The 22,350-nt window shown below is 55.2% G+C and overlaps 3 protein-coding genes across 18 annotated transcripts; 1 reads left to right on the forward strand and 2 right to left on the reverse strand.

Moving 5' to 3' along the window:
- Positions 1–20: 20 nt before the first annotated feature.
- HCST (hematopoietic cell signal transducer) lies at positions 21–3,446 on the reverse strand. 5 transcript variants are annotated; one of them, XM_072967178.1, is made up of 5 exons: positions 3,360–3,446; positions 1,362–1,428; positions 923–946; positions 389–520; positions 21–176 (listed from the first exon to the last, which is right to left on the reverse strand). In XM_072967178.1, the coding sequence occupies exons 1-5, from the start codon at positions 3,420–3,422 to the stop codon at positions 136–138; spliced, it is 327 nt and encodes a 108-aa protein (XP_072823279.1). In that variant the 5' UTR covers positions 3,423–3,446; the 3' UTR covers positions 21–135. The 5 variants fall into 5 exon arrangements, with proteins under 5 accessions (XP_072823279.1, XP_072823277.1, XP_072823278.1 ...); XM_072967176.1 differs by having other exon boundaries at positions 881–946; XM_072967177.1 differs by having other exon boundaries at positions 1,332–1,428.
- On the forward strand, positions 2,804–10,115 carry NFKBID (NFKB inhibitor delta). 4 transcript variants are annotated; one of them, XM_006217043.4, is made up of 12 exons: positions 2,804–2,901; positions 4,281–4,381; positions 4,560–4,620; positions 5,021–5,238; positions 5,501–5,691; positions 5,773–5,878; positions 6,005–6,151; positions 6,268–6,319; positions 6,412–6,560; positions 8,212–8,328; positions 8,638–8,802; positions 9,448–10,115. In XM_006217043.4, the coding sequence occupies exons 4-12, from the start codon at positions 5,233–5,235 to the stop codon at positions 9,499–9,501; spliced, it is 987 nt and encodes a 328-aa protein (XP_006217105.1). In that variant the 5' UTR covers positions 2,804–2,901; positions 4,281–4,381; positions 4,560–4,620; positions 5,021–5,232; the 3' UTR covers positions 9,502–10,115. The 4 variants fall into 4 exon arrangements, with proteins under 4 accessions (XP_006217105.1, XP_072823272.1, XP_072823274.1 ...); XM_072967171.1 differs by lacking the exons at positions 2,804–2,901; positions 5,021–5,238 and adding an exon at positions 3,546–3,584; XM_072967173.1 differs by lacking the exons at positions 2,804–2,901; positions 5,021–5,238 and adding an exon at positions 3,546–3,584 and having other exon boundaries at positions 8,638–8,799.
- An 816-nt stretch (positions 10,116–10,931) lies between these two features.
- On the reverse strand, positions 10,932–22,192 carry APLP1 (amyloid beta precursor like protein 1). 9 transcript variants are annotated; one of them, XR_012075537.1, is made up of 18 exons: positions 21,963–22,192; positions 20,910–21,053; positions 19,954–20,086; positions 19,629–19,741; positions 19,266–19,429; positions 18,971–19,155; positions 18,380–18,510; positions 17,945–18,019; positions 16,919–17,077; positions 16,698–16,826; positions 15,699–15,798; positions 14,906–15,013; positions 14,621–14,647; positions 14,368–14,438; positions 14,091–14,153; positions 13,817–13,960; positions 13,504–13,699; positions 10,932–11,321 (listed from the first exon to the last, which is right to left on the reverse strand). XR_012075537.1 is itself a non-coding variant. In XM_015250216.3 (17 exons), exons 1-17 carry the CDS (start codon positions 22,089–22,091, stop codon positions 13,601–13,603), a joined length of 1,941 nt encoding a protein of 646 aa, XP_015105702.2. In that variant the 5' UTR covers positions 22,092–22,192; the 3' UTR covers positions 13,248–13,600. The 9 variants fall into 9 exon arrangements, 8 of the variants coding, with proteins under 8 accessions (XP_015105702.2, XP_031527831.1, XP_031527829.1 ...); XM_015250216.3 differs by lacking the exon at positions 10,932–11,321 and having other exon boundaries at positions 13,248–13,699; positions 14,621–14,644; positions 19,266–19,399; XM_031671971.2 differs by lacking the exon at positions 10,932–11,321 and having other exon boundaries at positions 13,248–13,699; positions 19,266–19,399.
- Positions 22,193–22,350: the final 158 nt, after the last annotated feature.

Below are 22,350 nucleotides of genomic sequence, written 5' to 3' on the forward strand. Positions count from 1 at the left end.
TAGGAAGAATTCGAACTTGAGGTATTTCAATTGTTTTATTCCAGCCTCAAAGAGGAGTAGGTTTCCTGTGCCGCCACACACAATCCAGGATGAGAGGGTCAGAAGTCAAAGGTCTCAGTTACAGAGTTCCAGGGCTCAGCCCCTGCCAGGCATGTTGATGTAGATTTTGCCATCTTCTGGGGGTGGGGGAGAGAAAGCACGAGGCCTGACCACCCACCTCCCACCCACATCGCCACCTCCCTGGGGACCCCCTGCTTCAGGGGTTTCCTCAGGAGTTCCCCCAAGCACCGCCCCCAGGGTTTCCCCAGAACCTCCAGGGCTTGCCCGGGGGCCCCCACCGGGGGACCCCGTCCCTCGGGACCAGGCCTGGCTCTGTCCCTGCCCCCACCTTGGGTGGGCCTGCGGCGTGGGCGGGCACACAGAAACACCACCACCACGATCAGCAGTGACACAACAGCATCTGCGGCCACGAGCCCCACCAGGAGTGGCAGGGAGAGGGGCCCACATCCGGAACAGGAACCTAAAGGGTGGGGGCCAAGACAAGAAGGTGGCTGAGGGGGCTTCCAGACATTCAGGGCTGGGCTTTGGGTATAGGGGGCAGAGGAAGTCCCTGTGGGTGTGGGTATCCCAGATTCCCGGGGAATGAGAGGGGAGATGGAGATCCAGAGAGAGGTTGCGGGTGTCCCAAGGCTCTCGAGGCTCTGCTTTGGGTATAGTGGGTACACCTGAAGACAGGCCGGGGGGTAGCCAAGTCCTTGGGCCTTCAATTTGGTGATGAGATGGGGACCCAGAGAGGGGATGAGAGGTGAGATGGTGACCTGGAGAACCTCTGGGGATGTTCCAGGACCCTCAGGCCACACTTGACTGATGGAAGCAGTACCTGAAGCGATGCAGCAAAGGGGAAGGGGTGCTGATTTCTCACCTGGGGTCATCTGAGCGGCAGCCACTGTAAAAGGAGAGGGAAGGTCGATCAGCAGGGAGAGGTGGTTCCCAAAACAGGGTGCAGGGGAAGGTGATGTCCTGAGAAGTAACCTCCACTCCGGAGAGATCAAATGAGAAAAAGGGGCCCAATGGGAGGGGAGCTCCCAGAGACAGAGAGAGGCAGAAAATCAGAAGTAAAGGCAGAGACCCAGCAGTGAGAAGGGGATGAACAGGCAGCCACTCCAAACTCAGCTTCCCTCCCCCAAAGGACCAGGCCCAGAAGCCTATCTCTAGAAGAGAAGGGACACCCGGAGAAGGACCCACACTCAGCACCCCTCCCTTCAGATGCCACCCAAAACCTCCCCTTTCACAAAACTCTGCCTAACACCCCCCACAGCTACTGGCTTCACCTGGGAGCAAAAGCAGGAACAGGATGTCACCTGAAGGGACCATGGTAGGCTGGAGGCTGGAAGGGGTCTGGCAAAGGGCTTTGTTTCCAGAGAGGTCCTGAGGAACAGTGGGGGAATAGAGAGGCAGCAATAGCGGATGTCACTCTTGCTGGTGACAAGGCCACCTGCTTCCTGTGTGCATGTGTGGGAGGGGAAGAGCTGGTGGATCCCTGTGACTGCCTTTGGGGACAAACTGGGGGGAGAGTCAGAGAACCAGGGAGGCTGTTCTGATAGTTCAGATGGGAGGTGACAGGTAGCCCAGGGTGTGGGCACTGGGGAGATTCTGGTAAGGTTTTGGAGTTAGAGCCAACAAAACTTGCTGATGGAGTGGATATGAGTATGTACAAGAGACAGTGTTCCAGGATGACCAAACTCCTGGCCTAAGCAACTGGAAAGATGAGCATCCTTTGACCGGATAGAGGAGGGGAAGGAGGTTTGGGGGGAAGTGCCAAGGTTTGGGCACACTAAGTTGGAAATGCCTGATGGATCTCCCTGTGGAGAAACTGAATGACCACAGCTGCCTCTATAAGTTCAGGGGATAAATCTGGTCTGGAGATGTAAATTTGGGGGTTGATGGCCTATGGATGGTATTTAAAGCCATGAGACGGGGTGAGATCATTGAGGAAGTGAGTCCAGACAGAGGCGCAACACCCAACACACCACCTCCCCCCAACACCAAGAATGGATGAAGAGGAGGAAACAGCCAGGAAAACAGAAGGGGCAGCAAGCGAGGGAGGAGAATCAGGAGAGCATGGAGTCTTGAAAGCAGGGGAGAAATATGATTTACATCGTCACCAAGTTGAGAACTGAGAATGAGCCTCCCCCTGGAATGTCAGTCTGCTAGAGGGCTGGGAATTCCTGCCTGCTGAGTTCACAGCTATACCATAGCACCCAGCAAAGTGCCTCCCTTGTGGTAATTAATTATTTTTAATGATGAATGCATAAAGGAGAACTGACCTCTGAAAAAGAAGGGGATGTGGGAAAGAGGGAGAAATTGAGTCCACCTATATCACTTTTATGTATACAGATCTTTCCTCTCTGGAGACCACGGAGTCCAGAACCCCAGTCGCCTTCTTCCTCAGGACCCAGTAATAATGCCACCACCACCCGCCTATGCCAGCCCAGGATCCAGGAGTCAAGGCCTCCAACACCCTCTTGGACAGAGACGCCAAAACCCAGGTCCCCAGTTCCCTCTTCCTTCAGGAGTCCTCCACCCCAGGCCCCTTCTCCCTCAGACCAAAGATGGGGCTCCCAAACCCCTCTTTCCGGGTTGACTCAGGAGTCTGGCCCTCAGAGTCAGCCCCGCCCATTCAGAGACTGGGTTTGCTAGAGCGCAAAGTGGGGACTCCCGGGCCTGTGGGCGGGGCCCTGCCTAGGACTGGGCGGTGCCAGAACCTCAGTTTAAAAACTCGCGGGGGACCCGACACAAGATCGGGGACCCGGCGGCGGCTCCGCGGGGAAACAGCGAGACTGGCGCAGCGCCGAGGCCGGGGCCCTGGGGGCCCACAATCCACGCCACGGAATCCCCGAGGTAATGGGCAGGGAGGTGAGGCGCGCTGGCCCCTAAGAGTGGGGCTGGGAGGCGGTCACTTGAGGCTCTAAGGGATGGAGCTAGAGCACCAAGTCCTGGGTCCTGAGAGTGAGGGTACCCGGTGTTTGGAGGGGCAGAAGGCCCAGACTCCTTGGTCGTGATAGAGGAGCGGCTGGGATTCTGGACTCCAGAGTCCCAGGGGGGCGGGGGCGTTAAAGGACTGGGGATCCGGTATCCTAGGACCCGCGGGTGAAAGCGCTGGGAGCCCGGACGCCTGGGTCCTGGGAGGAGGGGGCTGGCGGCCTGGACTCCAAGCTCCAGAAAGAGGCTGGATCGTGTCCTTGGGGGGCGTGGTTGTTTAAAATCAGCCAAGGTTTCAGTGGGGAACGTCCGGCGCTTGGCCGCAGGGATCCACGCTGGTCGTGACCCTGCCTCCGCCTCGGGATTTCCCGAGTCACCACTCGGCCTGGGTCCCGGGGCTGAGGAGGAATTCCCCACGTGCGCCACGCTTGGCCACGCATCGCGTCTCAGAGCCGGACACCTGGGGCGCGGGGCAGAGAGGAAGAGGGAGGTGGAAGATTCCCTTGCGTGAGCTCTGTGACGTCAGCGCGTCGCGTCTGGGCTGTTTCCGAGCCCGCCCTACTCCGCTTAACTCTTTCTCAGCCGGAACTGAGCTCGGAAGGGTGAGGGCTGAGGGTTGAGGGCCCGGCCTTCCTGGGTCGTGCGAACCAGGAGTCTGGAAACTGGGGCTCCCAGGTCCTAGGGGGAAGTAGGCTGAGAGCCCGGACTTCTGGGTCCTGGGGAAGAGGGTGCGGGTCTCCCAGACTCCTTCGGGTTGAGGCTGGGCTCCTGGCCCTGAAGAGAGGGCGAGGTCTGAACCTTTGGATCCCTGATGAGCTAGGGGGCTATCGGCTTCGTGGTTTCTCGGAGAGAGGGGCTGGGGACTCGGATGGCTGGTTTCTTGAGGAAAGGGTATCAGGGCAGCTTCCAGAGCAGAGAGATAATTGGGATATGTGCGTCTCTGGGAAGGGATGTCCGGCGACGCCCGGAATCCCTCAGTATTGGGAGATCTGGGGGTGAGGTGGAGTGGGATTTTTCACGGAAGTGGCGGGGGGGGGGGTTGCAGCAGAGGGCACCCTCCACCCCCTTCCTCATTTTCCACGACGCTGGTGGAAAGTTGGGTCAGAGGGGAAAGTGCGGAGCAAAAGGAAGGAAACGGCGGAGGCGGCGCAGCACTCGAAATCTTAGATTGGCTTTGGAGTTCTCAGGCGGCATCAGTGTGCCAGTTTTTCCGCGCGGGAGGGCGATCAAATCCACGCCCCCGCGTACTTGGGTGACTTAAGGACCCCTGATAACTTCCCTCCCACCTCACCCCGCAGTGAGCCGGAATGAGCGCAGCCACTGCCCATCACAGACGGTGAAGAAACTCCTGGAAGAACAGAGGCGCCGCCAGCAGCAGCCTGACGCTGCTGGGCTACCGGTGAGGCCCGTGAAGCCCTGTAAACTACAACTCCCATGAGGCCATGTCTGTTGGGCAGGGGCTTGCTGCCTTGCTGGGCCCTCAGGGCTGACTCAGATGCCCTGTAGGTTGGGGAATGGGTGCTGAGGACTCTGCCAGATAAATTCACCCTTGTTTCTTTTTGCTTCTGCCTCTACAGGGACAGTTCCCGCTTCCCCTGGCCCAGCCTCTGGCTCCATCTGTGAATGAAGGTGAAGCTAGTAAGTCTGGAAACTTACCTGGTTCCCTCAGCTCCCAGCCCCAGCTTCCCTCAGGGACTCAAACATCCCAACTCTCAGAAATTTAGGGAATTTAGGAGTTAGGCCCTGATTCTTGCTGAGACCTGGAAGAAGTTTGATCTCCCGAAGTCTCAGGGGCCCAGGCTCCCAGCCTTTCGGTGCTCTAGGAGTCTAGGCCCTCAACCCCTTAGTGTCCCAGGTGTCTAGGTCCTCAAAATCCAAACTTCCAACCCCTTGGTGTCCCAGGATTCTGGGTCCAAGCCCTGTGGTGCCCCAGAAGTACTTGCTTTCAGTAACTTGGGAGACTCCAGGTTTCTGTCTGGACTGTGACTTCCCTAACTCTGGTAACCAGGCCTGCCCCTGCTCCTCCTCTCACATGCAGGCCATACTCACTTCCCAGCACACCAGGAGACTGTGGGTTCTGGACTTGGCAGCCTGGCCCCCTCCACGGGCTTTCCAGACTGGAACCCCAACACGCATGCTGCCTACACAGACAGCCACTACTCTTACCCTGCTTCTGCTGCTGACGTTTTCCTGGCTCCTGACTTCTACCCACCCTCGGACCCAGGGCGGCCGTGTCCGTTTCCCCCGGGGATGGAGGTGAGATTCAGAGTGGGAACAGGATGCTGAAGGGCCCCCAAGATTCCCAGTTGTCCTCATGCAGCATCCTGAGATGTCTGGGGCTAGATTAAGATCCCATTCCTCAGATGGGCAAAACTGAGGCCCAAAGGTCCAGGGTCACTTGGTACAAATGGGACACCCAACCACTCTACCTGGCACTCTGTATGTGTATATGTCTGTGGTGGGCTAGGAAGAGGGGATTCTCAGCTGACTGGCTCTCTCCACCACCTACACCCTTCAGGAGCCCCTGGATACCCGGCTCTATGTAGACCCTTCCCTGCCACAGACGGGATCCTGGAGAGGTTCTGGACTCCCCTCAGGACCCCCACAGTTGCCCCCTGTGGTCACCGGACCATCCCTGGACACTGCCCGTGCTCACATGCTGGCTTTAGGGCCACAGAACCTGCTGGCCCAGGATGAGGAGGGAGACACGTGAGTATAGGGGAGTGGAGTTTGCAGGCTTCCTGCTCAGCTAGGGTGCTGTGCTCACTGCTGCCCCCCACTCATCCTCAGGTTCCTGCACCTGTTTGCGGCTCGGGGGATGCGCTGGGCAGCATACGCTGCAGCTGAGCTGCTCCAAGCTTACAGACATCTGGACATTCGTGAGCATAAGGGCAAGGTGAGGGCCAGGGGCTTGGATTTCTGGATCTGAGGGCAGAGGGTTTGGGGGCTTGGATTCCTGGTTTTCAGACGGGAGGGGACTAAGGGGCTGAGGGCCCAGACTGATGTTTCCTGATACCTGCAGACCCCTCTCCTGGTGGCTGCTGCTGCCAACCAGCCCCTGATTGTGGAGGATCTACTGAACCTGGGAGCTGAACCCAATGCCACTGATCATCAAGGACGTTCTGTCTTGCATGTGGCCGCTACGTATGGGCTCCCAAGGGTCCTCTCGGTATGTCCAGCTGGAAGTGGGATGAATGAGATGGACTGGTTGCCTAGATCCTAGCTTCCAGAACTAGGAGACCTGGGGAGACTCTAACCCAGCACTCTGCCCTTTCCTTCTCCTAGGCTGTGATTAACTCAGGGGTTCGCGTTGACCTAGAAGCCAGAGACTTCGAGGGTAAGTTGGGTGGTGGAGAGGGTGGGTGTGGCTAGTGGGCTGCGTGGGATGAGAGCTCCAGATGCAGAGCCCTCCCTGTCTCTACTCTGCAGGCCTCACTCCACTCCACACAGCCATCCTGGCCCTCAATGTTGCTATGCACCCTCCTGACCTATGTCCCACGGTGCTGAGTACCCAGGCCCAAGACAGGCTGGCTTGCGTCCAGATGTTGCTGCAGATGGGTGCTGACCACACCAGCCAGGTGAGCTGGGCAGTGGGCAGCTGGCCCCTAGGAGGGCATGTGGGATGGGGGCTCCTGGATGTCCAGGGCCTCTCAACAAATGCTGACTTGTCTCTTCCCAGCTGTGTGACCTTAAGCACATTACTTGACTTCTCTGTGCCCCAGTTGTCAACTGTGAATAACATTACTGACCTTAGCTTATATTTATCAAGCACTTACTAGTCATCAAGCACTGAGTGTCATGGATTAGCTCATTGAATCTCCACAAACACCCTTTGATGCGTGTGCCATTATTACTTTCTCTGTTTCACTGATAAAAAAACTGAGGCACAAGGACTCAAAAATCTTATAGCTTATGAGTGTCAAAGAGGGAATTAAAACTCAGGTGGGCTGACCCCAAAATCTAGCTTTTAATAATTATACCTTCCTCCTTCCTGACAGTAACTCCTTCACAGGCTGGCTGAGAATTAAACATCCATTCATTGTTTTGGGCTTTTTTTTTTTTTCCAGTTAAAGAATTTTGAACACAGATAAAGTACAGAAAGTAATATAATGAGCTCACGTACCCAACATCAATAACCAGCAACTCATAGCCGGTCTTGTCCCATCCATTTCTCTGCTCTCCTGTATTATTTTTAAGCAAATTCAGGCATAAGATTTTATCCATAAATGTCTGTATGTCTTTAAAAGATAAGAAATATTCCACCTTAAAAATAATTAACCGTCTCATACATAATATCAAATATCCTGACGGTGTTCAAATTTTCGTTTGGCTCTAAAGTGACATATGTTTACTTTTTTTATAAAACAAACAACTAGGATCCAAATAAAACCCACACATTGCAATGATATGTCCTTTTACACTGACATTTAGAACTTACTCTCCATCTCTTTCTTTTTTCTTCATAATTTATTTAGTGAACCAACTAAGTTGTTTTGCCCTATATAAACACAAAATTTTTAATGTTTACTGTCATTACAGACGCTTTAAAGGCACCTAATGGGGGGAGGGTATAGCTCAAGTGGTACAGCGCATGCTTAGCATGCACGAGGTCCTGGGTTCAATCCCCCGTACCTCCTCCAGACATAAATAAATAAATAAACCTAATTACCTCCCCCTCATAAAACAAAGAAAAAAAAAAAGGAAAGGCACATAATAAAGTCTCATTATGGAAAGTGCTTTTATTTGCTTCAAACGATGAAGAGAACAATTCAGTATGGAAGTAGATACAAGCTTAGGTTGTCCACTGATTAACACTGCTCAACTCTCATCCTTGTAAAGTACAGCCCACGTGGGATGTGGGTGCATTTTACTGTGTTTAATAGAATGTGGGGTGGCCAGTGCAGCTGCTAGTCCAGAGAGCTCCTTTGGAGGAACGGAAAAGGAGTCTTTATCTTAAAGATGCTTCGGCTGGAAAATTGTCTTAATAAATGTACAGTTCTGTGATGCGTGTGATCTGAATGGTACCCCCATAACCTGGTGTTCTTGTACAGTGCACAACACATACAACCATATAGGGCCGCTTCTACAGCCCAGGTCAGCTAAAGCTGAATCCTTGGTACCCGCGAGTGCTTGCAAAGGGGAGACAGGGTCTCTAAAGTCTCTCGGGTTCCATGAGAGAAGGCCTGAGTGTGAGAACTAGCCTGACCTCTACCATTCCCCACCCCACAGGAGATCAAGAGCAACAAGACTGTTCTGCACTTGGCCGTGCAGGCTGCCAACCCTACTCTGGTTCAGCTGCTGCTGGAGCTGCCACGGGGAGACCTGCGGGCCTTTGTCAACATGAAGGTGGGGGCCTAGGCTGGAATGTGCAGATGGTGTGAGAAATGGCAGACAGGGGCAGGGGGATATTAGGAGGCCTGTGGGCTGTGGCTGTGGAGGGGACAATGCATGGGACATGGGCGGGGACTACATAGGATGAGGACGTAGATGGGGGCCTGTGTCCAGCATAGGCCGAGGGGTGTGTGGAATGTGGTTGTGGAGGAGGTTCTGGGATGTGAAAGGGGGCATGTGGGATGTGGATGAGGCAGAATGTGAGGTTGAGGCCCAGGCCAGCTGAGTCTGAGTCCTTAGCAATCCTCCCTTCGCTGTCCCCAGGCCCATGGGAATACAGCCCTCCACATGGCGGCCGCCCTGCCCCCAGGGCCGGCCCAGGAGGCCATTGTGCGGCGCCTGCTGGCAGCTGGGGCGGATCCAACACTGCGCAACCTGGAGAATGAGCAGCCTGTCCACTTGCTGCGGCCCGGGCCGGGCCCCGAGGTGGTGAGCAGTGACCCCACCCTGACTTCAGGGTGACCTAACCTGGTGAACTCCTGACCCCACCCATTCCTGCCTTTAGAGGGTGACCTGTAATCTCAGGAGGTGACTTCGACCCTTATCCAACCGTGACTTCAAAATGTGCCCCTTGACCTCAGTGTTTGATCCCTTGCCTTGTACTGGTGGCTCCTCCTGACCTCTGTTTCAACTCTGACCTTAAAGTATGACCTCTACTTCCAACCCCGAATCCTGACCTCAAGGAATGACCTTTGATCCTCAAGTATGACCTTTAGCCCCCTGCCCCTGAACTCTTAGTCCTGACCTCAAAGTGGGATTTTGTTCTCACCTCAAATATGACTCTGACCCCTCGCCTCTCCTGTTTGACTCCGCGTCCTCAATGCTAGTCCCCAGGTGGGAACCTCCTACCAGCCACACCTTTCCCTTCATCCCCAGTTCTGGCTCCTGAGCCTTTACTCAGTGTGTGAATGAACCTTCACCCCCAAGCCCACGTCTTGCCTCAGAACCTCTGAGCTTCAAACTCAACTAGCCTCACTCACTTCTCCTCTCTAACCCCCAACTTCACGGGGTACGTCTGCCCCACCTCTCCTTGCAGCCTCCCAAACTCCTCGCCCTGCTTTGTCTCGTCCACAGCTCCGGCAGCTGTTGAAGAGGAGCCGTGTGGCAACCCCAGGCCTGTCCTCTTAGGACTCAAACCCAGAACCTGGACTGATTTTCCAGTCCCCACCGTCCTGTGGGACAGCCAGCGTATGCTAATGTTGCAAATCCATGATAATGTATGTGGAATGTCCTGCCATTGGGGTCTTACATTAAAACCCCACAATGGCTGCTGGGGGGTAAACAGTCCCCAATATTTGGGGTGGTATGTTACCCCTCCCCCACCCACAAGGGGCCCCTTTGATGATTTCTGTGAAATTGAGGCCCCTTGATTGTTTCTGTGAAACACCCTGGACCCCTAACCCTTTCCCCACCGGGATTTTTTGGGATCCCCTCCCCTAACTCAGTTCTTTACGCCTGGAACCCCACATGTAATTCCCCTGCATGGTACTTGGGTTACTCCTAAACAGCTTCCAGTACCATCCCAGTAGAGCTCCTAAGATGACCCCCTTAACCTCCCCAGGACCCGCTCCCTTCAGGTCCTTAGCCCTAAAACAGGAAAGCCTCTCCTGGGTTAGGGTCCCCTAGGTCCTACTGCTTCTTAATTCAGAACCCAACCAGGCCCCTGTCCCAGAACTCAGTATTTCCAGTGAATCCCTCCCCTGTCTGAAAGCCTCTATTAAACTCAATTTGAACTAGAGCTACGATTGTGTAATCTCTAATCATTGGTGCAGGGACGCGGCTGAGGAATCATGTTTGGATGAGTGTGTCTGGGTGGGTGTTACAGCAGATGCCGTGGGTGCCCAGTCCATACCCCATCACCCTCTCAGCGCCTGCTGGTCTGACTGCCAGGGCCAGCACAGGAATCTGCCTGTGGGCATTCTCAGACCACCCGTGCCCAGTTTGCCCTGGGTGTGAGTGTGGCAAGAGCCAAATGCCAGGAGATTCCTGCCACTTGCCACTCCAGCAGCCCTCAACCAGTGACTGACTGGTAGGAGACGACGGTACGTGAGTAGCCCAGGCCCCTCGCCTCTGTGGGGATAGCTCGGAAGTACATGTTCTGCTTGGGCTCTCAGAGCTCCGCGATGAATGAAGATCTGGCTCCCCACAGTGGCTCTGGCTTGACAACATACCGTTTCTTGGCTGCTTTCCCCTTTGTGTGTCACTTTCTGCCTCCCCTAGGAATGTTCTCCACCCCTTCCAGATAATCTTGTCCCCAAAGCCTTGCCTCAGCCTCTGCTTCTGGAGAAGCCCAAACAGCACTCCTTTCTCATACCTGCCCTGCAGCCTCTGCTCTGGCCTCCATCCCAGGCTCTTCACTCCAGGAAGCCCTCAGACTCACTGTAGCCCCTCACTGCTCAGAGCCTCCCAGACCACAAACTAAGTACACTTCAGGGTATGTGCCAGTATCTGTATCCCAAAATTTAAGGCTTAAAACAACCACCATTTTTTTGTTCATGATTCTGCAATCTGGACTGGGCTGAGCTAGGCAGTCCTACAGTCTTGCTTTGGTCACTCATGTGGCTGCAGTCAGCTAGACGCCCGATGGGGTTGGACACCTGCACTCACGTGTCTGATAGCTCGGCTGAGATGTTGGAACCCCTGAGAGTGAGCCGAGCATCCCTTTCCATGTGGTCTCTCCAGGAGGGTAGGGGGATCTCTCCACGGGGTGGCTCCAAGAAGTTTTCCAAGAGAGTGAGCCCCTGCTTGCATCCTGCTTGCTGATACCCCATTGGTCAAAGTCAGTCACGTGACCAGGCCCAGAATCAATGAAGGGAGGGGTAGCACATAAGGACAAGAATATTGGCTGGGTGGACTTATCAGTGGTGCCAGGACAAGTCTTCCACATCTGATGCCTTGGACCAGTACGCGTGTGCTCTTCCGTGTGTACTCACATAGTGGCAGCTGACCTATGAAAAATTCATAAAAATATGTTGTGTTTCATCAATTCTAAGAAGAACTTAATTTGAATTCATCTTACAGTCAACTATGTGGCATAATTTAACATCTGCATTTTTTTCCTTTGTGGTACCTAAAATGATAGTACTTCTTATTATTTATGGCGCTTTTGATTCTGTTGACATACAAGATGTATGTCCTGACATGTATCAACACACACACACACACCACTAACATAATAGTAAATAAACTAGTTAATTAATTTTGATGGAGGTAGTGGGGACTGAACCCAGGACCTGGTGCATGCCAAGCACACACTCTACCACTGAGCTATACTCTCCCCCCACCCCCAGAAACTGCATTATTAAAAGAAGAATTAAATTGTTTTCAGTGGGAAAAGAAGAGTAGCTTGGGGGCACAAAAGCAACAAATGAGCAATAGCAAAGTTATTTTTCCTGCTGGAATTTCAATAAAAACAGTGTTTTTAAACTAATTACTGTAAGAATTGCCATTAAAATGCAATATTATTAAGGAATCATGCACTGAGCATATTGAGCAAAGTGGCCTTTTATTGTCTATCCCACCTGCTTGGAGCTCCTTACCCATTGTTAGCCTGTTAACCACCCTTAGCTATGAAAATACAAAGGCAGTTTTTCCCCTGCTTGTGGTGCTAGTTATGAGTTTCTGCTAGGGTACACTTGATGGTATAGCCAGTATCAGAATAATGTTGCAAACTGGGTTCGTAATGAAACTGGGGCCTTGCATCCAACTTGCATCATGTAGACATCTTCCCCTCAATACCTACCCTCTATATTTAATATATGTGACCTATATTTACGTGTATATATTATGAAGAGCCACTGTGAGCTCATAGATCTTTTGGGAGAATTAAAAATAGGTGGTCCCTCCCTTAGCCATCTGTCAGGAAATTGTGCAATCCTGACATTAGAACAAGGCACACTACTGCCATCTGCTGGGAAGTTGTGAGAATACAAATCTACAGATGAATCTAGATGAATGGTATCACCTGAAATTTTGCAGTGCACAACCAGAACACCACATGGGACAGTCACAAATTATTAGGCACCAGTTTAGCGAAATGGCCAAGAGTATGGGTACTGAAGCCCGGTTTCCTGGGCTGAAATCTTACCTCTGACCCTTCCTAGAAGGTGATCTTGGGAATCTGATGTAACCTCTTAGCCTCCATTCCCTAATCTATAAGAGGATAGTCATGATACCTAATCTGTGGGGTAGAAGTAATGATTAAGTGTGCCAATGCATGTAAAGCCCCTGGAGCAGTGCCTGGAACATGATGAGTGCCATATGAGTGTTCGCTGCCATGACATTTTAGAATTTATTCAACAGACATTTGTGAAGAGACAGGCACAGTTCTAATGTCTCCACAAATATTAATCCTTTTAATCCTCATAACAATCCTCTTGAGACAGGTAACAGTATAGGTAGAGAGACAGTTCCAACATGTCACAAAATGGACGCATTTGCAGACATCACATAAGCCACTCTGGGACACGTGGTTGGATTTCCATGCTCCAGGGGGACTCCTATGGACTCCCCAAGAAGTGAAGACTTGGGAATGGGAAGAGGGATTCAAGATTCCTTGTTCCTCATTGGGCTCACTGGCTGGGGGTGGATGCTGCATGTGATTGTATGTGGGGGTGAGTAGAAGGCAGGGGAAACTTGCTACAGCCCAGCCTCCTCAGAGTCCACTCTGGAACTCAGCTGATAGAGGCTTAGAAATCAGCACCACGGAAAGCTCCTGGATGCAATCCCAGCTCTCTGGGCCCTGCCTCCTCCCATAGGCCCCACCCAGATTTAAAGAGCTCTCCTACAGTTTAAAGAGGTGAAGGAGGCCCAAAGATGCACATCAGCGTCCAGAGCTTGATACACATTGATTCCCCCAGAGAGACACAGGATGGCCTGGTGGGGAAGAGAACTTTATTGGGGTGTTAGTGGGGGACACGTGGGAGGATAGATTCCAGGGAACAACAAACACTAGGACCAAGTTGGTAGCCACTTTAAGAAACAATAAATTAATGTACAAAATAAATTAAGGTGAGGAGGTCCTAAGCGGAGAGGCAGCTGGGAATACCTAGGGATTTCTCAGGGATGGAATTTGGAATTGGAAAGGGGAAGTGAGAATTTCCAGCCCCTTCACAAAGGATGTGTAATGACCTTTTTCAAGACCCCTCCTCCAGGCTGGGAGTTGGGGTTCTGGGGCTCCAGGAAGAGAGAAGGTCTGGGCTCAGCCGAAGGGGTGAAGGGGGCTGGTTCAGGGTCGTTCCTCCAGGAAGCGGTAGGTAGGGTTCTCGTAGCCATGACGCTGCAGTTCACGCAGCTGCTGCTCCTCCAGAGTCAGCATGGGGTCCACCTGCAGTAGAGGCGGGAGAGGGGTAGTGGGGCATAGGGACCTGACCGCAGCTCTCACTCCACCCCCAACGCCCAGGGTCTGGAACTCCTCCTCACTCCAGGTCTTTGTGCCTCTCACCTCCACCACTCCGTGGCTGATGGCCCCGTAGGGCTTCTTCCTGCGCAAGAGCAGCATAGAGAGGACTATGAGGGAGCCCCCACCAGCTCCCATGATCAGCAGACCTGACACAGCCTCTCGGGACACGCCTGTTCCAGCTGGTGCCTGCAGGGAGAGGAGATAGGGCAGGGTCATCTTTGAGGCTCACCAGGGCCCTGTGTGGCTTTGGGAGTTGCAGCCTAGCCACTGTCCTCTGACCTCTCCCCCTAGGTACACAGAATATTCCTCCTCTTACCAGCTCATCTCTCTGAATCTCCGATGAGTGGAAAGGAAAACCCCTTGGAACAGACACATTCACCTGGGGGAGCAGGAGGTGTCAGGGAACCAGGAGTCTGGGTCCCAGCCTCCTCCTCCCCTGAGCCCCAAGAAGACATCCACCAGCCCTTTTCTTCCCTGGGACCCTGAAGTCCACGTCCTCAGTTCCTTCTTCCCTCAGGTCAAACCCCTAGCACCTCCTCCTTCAGACCTAGGAGACCAGTCCCCGTCTCCAGGCACCCACAGGTCTAGCTTACCTTTCGTTCATACTGCTCCAGGGGGGACATCTTCTCTTTTCCAGAGGATGCAGCATCTTGTTCTGTGGACCCTACCCCCCAAATCCTATCTTATTTCTGAGAGTCCAGAACGGTGCTACCCCCACCTGAGGAGGGGGTCAGAGGGGCACTGGACTCCACCCCAGGAGGTTCCCAGTGCATGGGCCCTTTTCCAGCCTGGGCTCAAGGGCTCAGTGGGATTTGGTGGCTGGGGGCTACTCTGTGAGATACTCACCTTTTGGAAGGGCCATGGGGGTGTCTGCTGGCAGCCACAGAAGGAAAGACAGGTGGAACAGTGAAGAGAGGAGAGCATCACTGGAGAAAGTATGGGGAACACCCTCCCAGGGGCCAAGGAAGGAGGAGCAAGGACCCTGCAGAGGCCTCCACAATCTCAGACATCCCTTCCCACCCTCTCCCACTCACTGCAGTGGCTAAGACCCCTCAGACTTCAGGAGATTAGAACTGAGGTTGGGGGCCTGTCTCCCAAAGTCTGAGATTCTTTATAGTTGGGTTAACTCACCGTCCTTGGAATCCAGAGGCTGCAGCCCACCCTTGTCCTCACTGCTGCCCCCTGGGGCAGGGGCTTCCAATTCATTGGGACCCAGGTGTTCAGAGTGGAGGAGTTCCTCTGAGGGGAACATGCAGAGAGGTGTGAGGTCATGAGCACAGGGATCCAAAAAACAGAACTGGGTGAACGGATGGCACCCCAACAGTAGAATGATTGGGAGTAGCCATACAGGGATCATGGGAAGTGCGGAGCTGAATGGAGGAGGATGGAGAAGTTCAAGAGAGTGGCCTTAAAGAGCAGGAGAATTAGGGTTAGGCATGGGACATCCAGGAGGAAGTCACATTAGATCTGCAGGCTGGCACATTCTTGAATCTGGACTGGGTTGGTGACTTGTTTTAACCATTGGAATGTGGACCCAAGCCTTAAGAAGACCTGGCAGTTTCCACTTTCGTGCTTTGGGGAGCCTCAACCACCATGTAGGAGGTCCAGGTGCCCTGCTGGGGAGACCACATGGAGGGGCTCCACAGAGAGAAGCCCTGAGCTTTCACAGAGAGGGAGAGAGACTCACTTGTGCCAGAGTCCCAGCCTCTGGCTGACCCACTAGCCAGTGTAGCTCCACGCTTGACTGCTGACAAGACCAGCAGAAGAAGCACCCAGTGGAACCCAGACCAGACAGCAGAATCATGAGCAAAGAAAGTGCTTGACTTAAGCAACTACGTCCTTCAATTTTTTACATAGGAATAGATATTGGAAATGGCGGGTGGGGTGGGGAGTCAAAGGTCGGGGGTCAAGATGAAGTACTCACGGATCTGGGGCCGCAACTCCTGCGCCAGCTGGGGGTTCTGGTCAAGCAGCCCCAGGCTCTGATTCATTCTTTCTTCGATTACTTGAAGGTGGGTCTGCACCTGTTGGGGAGTGAATATGAAGGATGAACTGAGCAGTGCAGGCTAGAGACGGGGAAACAGAGGCAGGGTGCAGGGGGAGGTCAGTAGGGCCGAAGGAAAAGTAGCACATACAATGGACAGGAAATAGCGGACAAGGGCCGGGAAGTGGGCCACAGGAGGCAGGAAACTGAAGGAGGAGCAGGAGAATACAAAGAAAAGGAAAAGATGTACAGAAAACAGGAAGTGAGAGTCTTGGAAAGAAAATAAGGGAGAAGGAAAAGAAGTAGCTGTTAAGAGATAGAGTAAGTACAGGATGCAAGGAACATGGTTTAGAAGACAGGGCGTGGTGGTAAGTGGGTAGGAGGGGCAGAAAGTAGGGTCTAAGGAATCAAAAGAGAGGTTTGATGGGGTTCAGGAGAAGGAAGTGGGGTTGGAGGGTCATATAGAAATGGTGTGGTTCAAGGGCGAGGCTTGGGGTTCAAGAGCATAGAATGGAGTATTCTGGGACAGGAAGAGAACACCCAAGACACAGCAATTAGGATCTGAGGGCACAGAACAAGGGTTCCAGGGAGAATAAGTGGGGTTAGGGGAAAAGAAGGGCTGAGGGACGGGAAAAGGATTCAAGACACAGGAGGGGGATCTGAGAAAGGAAGTAGGAGACCAAGGGACAGGAAGTCGGGATTCAAGGGACAAGAAAGGGTTCAAAGCGGGCGGGGGAGACAGTGTTCCAAGGTCAGGAAGTAGGGATCTGAGGGACTGGAATAGGTCCCAAGCACAGAGAGGGGGTTCCAGGGGTAGGAAGGAGGTCCAAGGGACAGAAAGAGGGTCTGAGAGGCAAGAGAAGAGTCTGAGAGATGGAGGCCAAGAGACTGGGGTCTGAGGGCTAGCGGAGTACTTGGGAGCTGGAGGAATCTGAGCACCTGGAAGCGCATCTGCTGGGCCTTCTCGGGGTCCACGGCGGCCACGTGCTGGTAGTGTCGCAGCGTGTGCCTTTGCTCCTTCTGCTCCGCACGCAGGTAGCGACGCAGGGCCAGCAGGACACGCTCTGGCTGTGGGAGGGGTGAAGGCTGTCCAGGTCCGCCCCAGCCCTTTTCACCCTCTGCCTTCTGCCCTCCGCCCTCTGCCCTGATGGCTCCCACACCTGAGGCGGATCCTCCTGCAGCGCTGCCAGGAAACCTTCCAAGGCAGCCCGGCGCTGGTCGTTGATGAGGGCGATGACTCGGGTGGCATGGGTCTCCACCAGGCGCTGTCGCTCACCAGACACCTGCTCCTCCAGGGTCTGCAGAATGGACTGGAAGTGCTGGCGAGGGGGTGGGCACCGGGTCAGGAGAGGCGAAGATGGATGGAAGCACGGGTCAAAGGGGGTCTGGAAAGGCAGGGCGCTAGGGCCAAGTGGGGTGAGGTGCAGTGGATCCAGGCCTGAGCAGAGCCAACCTGGGGCAGGACTAGATCACGGCGGGTGATCACAGACTGGTGGGGGTGGGGCTGCAGGGCCAGGTAGAGTAGGGGCAGCACTAGGCCTACTGGCAACGCAGCTGAAGGTGTAAATGGCATTGGATGGGAACAATCTTAGGACAGCTGGCCTGTGTTATGGTGAAATGGACCAAGTGCTGTAGGAAATGTGGGGCTCCAGGTCTGGGAAGGGCCAGATGGAGACAGGTTGTGCCTAAATGAGACTGTAGAGGGTGGGTGAAAGAGTCTGGGAATGGGGCTAACTGAGCAGGGTCTGCACAGGGCAGGGCTGTACCACGGTGAGGCTGAGAGAGGTGGGTGGGAGTGTCATGAGGCCCACTGAGGAAGGACAAAGCAAAAGTGAGATTGGAGGGGCAGGACTAGAGTCAGGGGGCAGGGCCTAGCATCAAAAAGAGGCTGAGAAGGACCTGGCTGTTTTTGCAGGGGGCCTGCTTGGGAGAGGGCTCCAGAGCCAGCCCTCAGGGGTTGGGATCAAGTTAAGGCAGAGGAAACCATGGCCAATCGGAGGAGGGCAATGTCAGGTTGGATGTAGGCCAAGAAGGTGGAGCCAAATGCAGGGGTGGGGCCAGAAGAGGCCCATATAAGTAAAAGAGGTGAAACTGGCCCAGGTCAGACAAAGCCTGAGCAGGGCTGAGACCCCGTGTGCCCCAGCTGGTGGACAGGTGTGAGCAGGACCCCCTGGAGGCTATGCTACCTCATTCAGGGCCTGTCTGTCAGCTTTAGGCAGGTTCTTGGACTGGTTGTCCGCCATGGCCCATTCACGCATCACCTGGGGAAAAGGGGAGCTTCAGGATCCTCGAATCCACCCTATTCTACCCAGTGAGTCCCTCAACCCCTCTTCAGAAGTTCCAGATCACTTAAATACCACTGCCTCTTGGATTCCCAAGAGCGAGGATTCAGAAGGAATTTAAAGTGGAAGAGTGTCATGCACCAGAGTTTGCACAGAATCTGTCAGTGGGATTCTAGATGGGTGAGGGAACCCTGATCAACTTAGGGGTAGTGTTGAGGGATGGGGGTTGATGGGGGCTTGGGGAGCCTTTAGAGATAGTCTCAATGTGTCCCCGAGGAATTCCCTGGTATTTAGGGAGCTCTGTGTTATGGGGGATCCTGGGGCCCCCAGTACCATCACCTCATTAATCTGGCGCATCCTGCGCTCCTCAAGATCCATCTTGGCCCGCAGGAACCCCTCATGCTCGCTGATTTCTCCAGGCATGCCAAAGTACACGTCCACACCATCTGTGGGCCTCGGGGTGGGAGTCACTGCAAGGCCACGAATCAGGGAGACAGCCTGAAGCCCACCTCCAGGTCACCTTCCCTTCCCAGAGAAATGCATTTCCCGGAGCACACTGGAGACCATCATGTGTTCACTTTAGCCATGGTTGCTGCCTGGCATCATATGAGACGGGGTTCTGGACTGGGCCTGTTCTTGAGAAGCTTAGGAATCCATTACACTGTCCTCCAAGGTTTCCTCAAATAATCTTCAGGACCTAACAAATGGCTCCTCCACTTCCAGGTACCCTCAGACCACCCTCACTCTTTGCGTACTTAACAGGCTGGCCCTTCCACCTCTACTTAACGCAAAGCCCCTCCCATTCCTCTCATTTCCTCCAACAGGGCTTCTCCCCCACAGGTCCCTCCCAAAGATGCCCCTATACCAAGGCTCCCTTAAAGCATCCTCCTTCCAGGGTGGAGGGGACTAGGGGTTCAGAGACTGCCTCACCTTTGCTGACCCCTGCAGGGGTATGAGAGCTTGAGGGTGGGACTCTTTCCTCCTCTTCTTCCTCTTCAGCCCGTGGTGGCTCCACGAAGTAATCATCTACTGGCTGTGGGAAGGAGTCCTCCTCTTCCTCGTCCTCATCCCCCTCTAGTCTGCCCCCCAGGGGCCAGGACCGGGTGGAGGGGTCACTGAGGGAGCAGAAGACCCAAGGCAATAAGAACCTGGGCCCAGGCCCCCAGGCTTCCATCTTCTGCCTCAGGAGCCTTGGGTTGAGCATGGAGGGTGCCCTCCCACTCACCCAACTGTTGTCCCAGACGGGTTGGGGGTCACTGGAGGGGGGCAGCACACATACTCCACACCTCGGAACCGATCTGCGCCACAGGGCAAAAGCATGCCCGAGCCATGCAGGATGAGGCCCTGGGAGCTGCAGGCCTGCGGGAAGAGTGGGCCCAGATGCCAGGACTGTGGGGTAAGAGAGGGTAGACAAGGAGCCAGGATGCCAGGGGTTTGGGGACTGATGGGGCTGGGAGCCTGGATTTCTCATTTTACCCCAGTGGGAAGAGGGGGCTGAGGTCCAGACTTGGGTTCTGGAGGAGGAGGGTGTTAGAGGACTGTACCCCTGGGTTCTGAGGGGATGAGAATGAATGGGCGGGGTCCTGACCTCCTGTGCCTCCTGATGCCTCCGGGTTGAACTCTTGCACTGGTCCATGCGCTCCTGGTGCAAGAACCGGCAGCCTTCAGGCACCAGCAGGGCCTCGCTCACGAATTCACCCGCTGGCAAATAGGGGCATCAGAGTGAGACACTCCCACAGCCACGAGCCCTACCCTCCTCAGAATCCAGATCTTTTATCCTCAGAGTCTTCTCTGCCCCACTCTGGACCCAGGCATCATCCTCTCTAATGTGAGCCGGAAACCAGGGCCAGAATTTCACCCCTTGGATACACTCTCCCACCACTTCCGTTCCCCTCCCTTAGCCTGTGACTCACGCAGGCAGCGGAAAGGCACAACCTGGTGGTGGGTGTGGGCACAGTGGCCACCCCGGGCATCCCCGCACCAGCGCTCCATGGGGATGGCCTGCGTCGCTTGTTCCACACGTGCAATCTGCAGCTCCGGGTACATCTAGGGGCACCAGGTGGAAGCGATCAACCCCCTGCCCTGTCCCTGCCAAAGGCGCTTCTGCACTGGTATGTCCCTTTTCAAGACTCTGGTATTCATAAGGATATTTCCTCCCCAGGTTCTTCTGCTCTGTGGAACCAGTCTTAGGTATCTAAGCCCCTCAAGCCCATTGACCACGCCCCCTAGTAGCACTCTTAAAAGCCACACCATCCTTAGGCTCCGCCCGTTTGCCTGCCCAGTTTCTTTACAAAGATCCCTCGACCTGCCCACAGCTCAGTCCCTCCTAGCCCATCTCTCTTGTAGTCGTCTCTGCCCCCTTCCCCAATTAGATTCATTTCCCCTAGATTCCACCCTTTAAGCCTCGCCTCTCTCGCTGTTAGGCCTCTCAGTAGACAGCCCTTCTCTTTGTGTTAGACCTGCCTTTTCATAACCTCTCCCGCACTGGGGTCCACCCCTTTCCTAGTCTCGCTGGTCCAGGTCTTTTTGTTTTAGCCCCGCCTCTCCTTTGGCCACGCCCATCTACGACCCTACTCTTTAAAAAGCCCACCAATATGTCTAAACTCTGTCTCTTCACTCGACACTTCCCTTAGCTGTCTGTCTTTGCACGGTTCTACCCTTTTCCTGACTTGGTTTCTCAAAAAACCAGGTCCTGTCTTATCCTAACTTCGCTTCTTTGTTGGCCACGCCCCCTAGCTTTCCATGCCGCCTTGGATCCCTCATCTCCCTGGACCTTGCCTTTTGCACTACTAGCTTCTTCGGGGGTACCCGGCCCCAAGTTGGACCCGCTGTCCTGCTGGCCACGCCCCTCCCGGTAGGTCCCGCCTACCTGTCTGCAGTACTCCAGCACGCGTTGCGGGTCCCGGAGGCAGCGTCGCGAGCGCTGTGGGTCTGGTTCCCAACGGCCGGTGCGCAGGTCCCGGTGAAGGGTTAGACGCCCGCATAGTCCAGCCACCTGGGCCGACCCAGGAGCCTGGGGGTGGGGGCGGAGGGGTCAGCGAGGGCACGGGGGACGCTGGCATGTGGGTCCCCTGGTCTTTGCTCCCTAGGACCCAAACGTTCAGACCCCCAGCACCAGCCCTCTCCACCACGCACCGCGCACCCGCCTCCGTAGAGGTTCGGTTCCCTGGGAAACAGCTCCCACAGGGCGGGGGCGCCCCAGCTCTGCCGTTGCTACGGCGACCTGGGTCCCCCGGGATTCTCGCGGCCTTGTTGCCGCGGAGACAGGCTCCGCCCTCACCCCAGCGCAGTCGCACTAGAGCCCGAAGGGGTTAAACCCAAATGGCGGGGGAGGAGGCCAGAACCCAGGCGTTCTGGCCCCTCCTCCCTACATCCATAGCTCAGGCTCCCATTCTCGGGTGCAAAGACCACAAGGCCTGGCTTCAGGGCCCTGCAGGCCTGGACACCAAATCCTTGAGGGATGGAGAGCTACATCTTGACTTGAGGGGCGGTGGCAGGAGGCCTAGATGCCTGGGTCCTGGGAGGCTTGAGGGAGCCCTCATATGGGTCCAGAGGATGCAAAGGGCCCAGATTTTTGGCTGTAGGTGCCTTGCTGCCCTGTGAGTCCTGTTCAGGTGGGGAAGGGCTGGGGCTGAGTCACCAGGTCGATAGGGTCTGAGGGGGCTGGACTTCTGGGACCAGGGGCTCTAGAAAATCCAATTTCTATACTGGGGGCAGGAGGGGGCTGGGACTGGGACGACAGATGATGGGGGAGATGGGGCCTGGACTTCTGGGTTCATGAATGTCTAGTGCTGTTAGGGGCCCTGGGAACCGGCCACCTGGCTGGAAAGACTGCGTTTTCTGCTCTGGACGTGTCCGCGTCGGGGTCCAGAGGCCCAGTCCCGCCCATTCCCCCATCCCCCAGAACCCAGTGGAGCCTCACCTCGGCGGCGCTGGGGCTCCCACCGGTCAGGCTCCCGACGGCCAGCTGCGCGCGCAGAAGCAGCAGCAATAGTGGCAGCAGCAGCAGCAGCGGGCCCAGGCGACGAGCGGCGGGGCTGGCGGGCCCCATGTCCCGGCCCTCGCGCCCTCACGTCCCCTGCACTCCCGCCCAGCCCAGCCCGGCCCCAGCGGTGACAGGAGCTCCCAGCGCCACCGCCGCCACCTCCTCCTCCCGCCGCCCCCGGGCTGCGCCGGCGCCGCCAGCCCCGCCCCGCGCCGGCCCCGCCTTCCTGGCCAGGACAATAGCGTGGCAGCTCTGCGCAGAGTGGAGCGGCTCGGAAACCCCGGGTGGGACCCTGAGCCAGGCGCCTGCCCCCTTGAGAGTCCAG

Source organism: Vicugna pacos, chromosome 9 (assembly GCF_048564905.1).
Source record: "Vicugna pacos chromosome 9, VicPac4, whole genome shotgun sequence".
NCBI classification, from domain to species: Eukaryota; Metazoa; Chordata; class Mammalia; order Artiodactyla; family Camelidae; genus Vicugna; species Vicugna pacos.

Excerpts from the sequence above, each read along its gene's own strand:
- NFKBID (XM_072967171.1), top strand. Across the intron at positions 5,879-6,004 it reads TTCGTGAGCATAAGGGCAAG|ACCCCTCTCCTGGTGGCTGC; the intron begins GTGAGGGCCAGG and ends TGATACCTGCAG. Across the intron at positions 6,561-8,211 it reads GTGCTGACCACACCAGCCAG|GAGATCAAGAGCAACAAGAC; the intron begins GTGAGCTGGGCA and ends CCCACCCCACAG.
- APLP1 (XM_031671968.2), bottom strand. The coding sequence starts at position 22,091 with ATGGGGCCCGCCAGCCCCGCCGCTCGTCGCCTGGGCCCGCTGCTGCTG. Across the intron at positions 17,078-17,944 it reads ACAGACAGGCCCTGAATGAG|CACTTCCAGTCCATTCTGCA; the intron begins GTAGCATAGCCT and ends CCCCCTCGCCAG. Across the intron at positions 15,799-16,697 it reads CCCAGCAGATGCGCTTCCAG|GTGCAGACCCACCTTCAAGT; the intron begins GTGCTCAGATTC and ends ACTCCCCAACAG.
- HCST (XM_072967174.1), bottom strand. The coding sequence starts at position 3,422 with ATGCGTGGCCAAGCGTGGCGCACGTGGGGAATTCCTCCTCAGCCCCGG. Across the intron at positions 521-880 it reads CCTTTGCTGCATCGCTTCAG|GTTCCTGTTCCGGATGTGGG; the intron begins GTACTGCTTCCA and ends CCCACCCTTTAG. Across the intron at positions 177-388 it reads ACGCCGCAGGCCCACCCAAG|AAGATGGCAAAATCTACATC; the intron begins GTGGGGGCAGGG and ends CCCCACCCCCAG.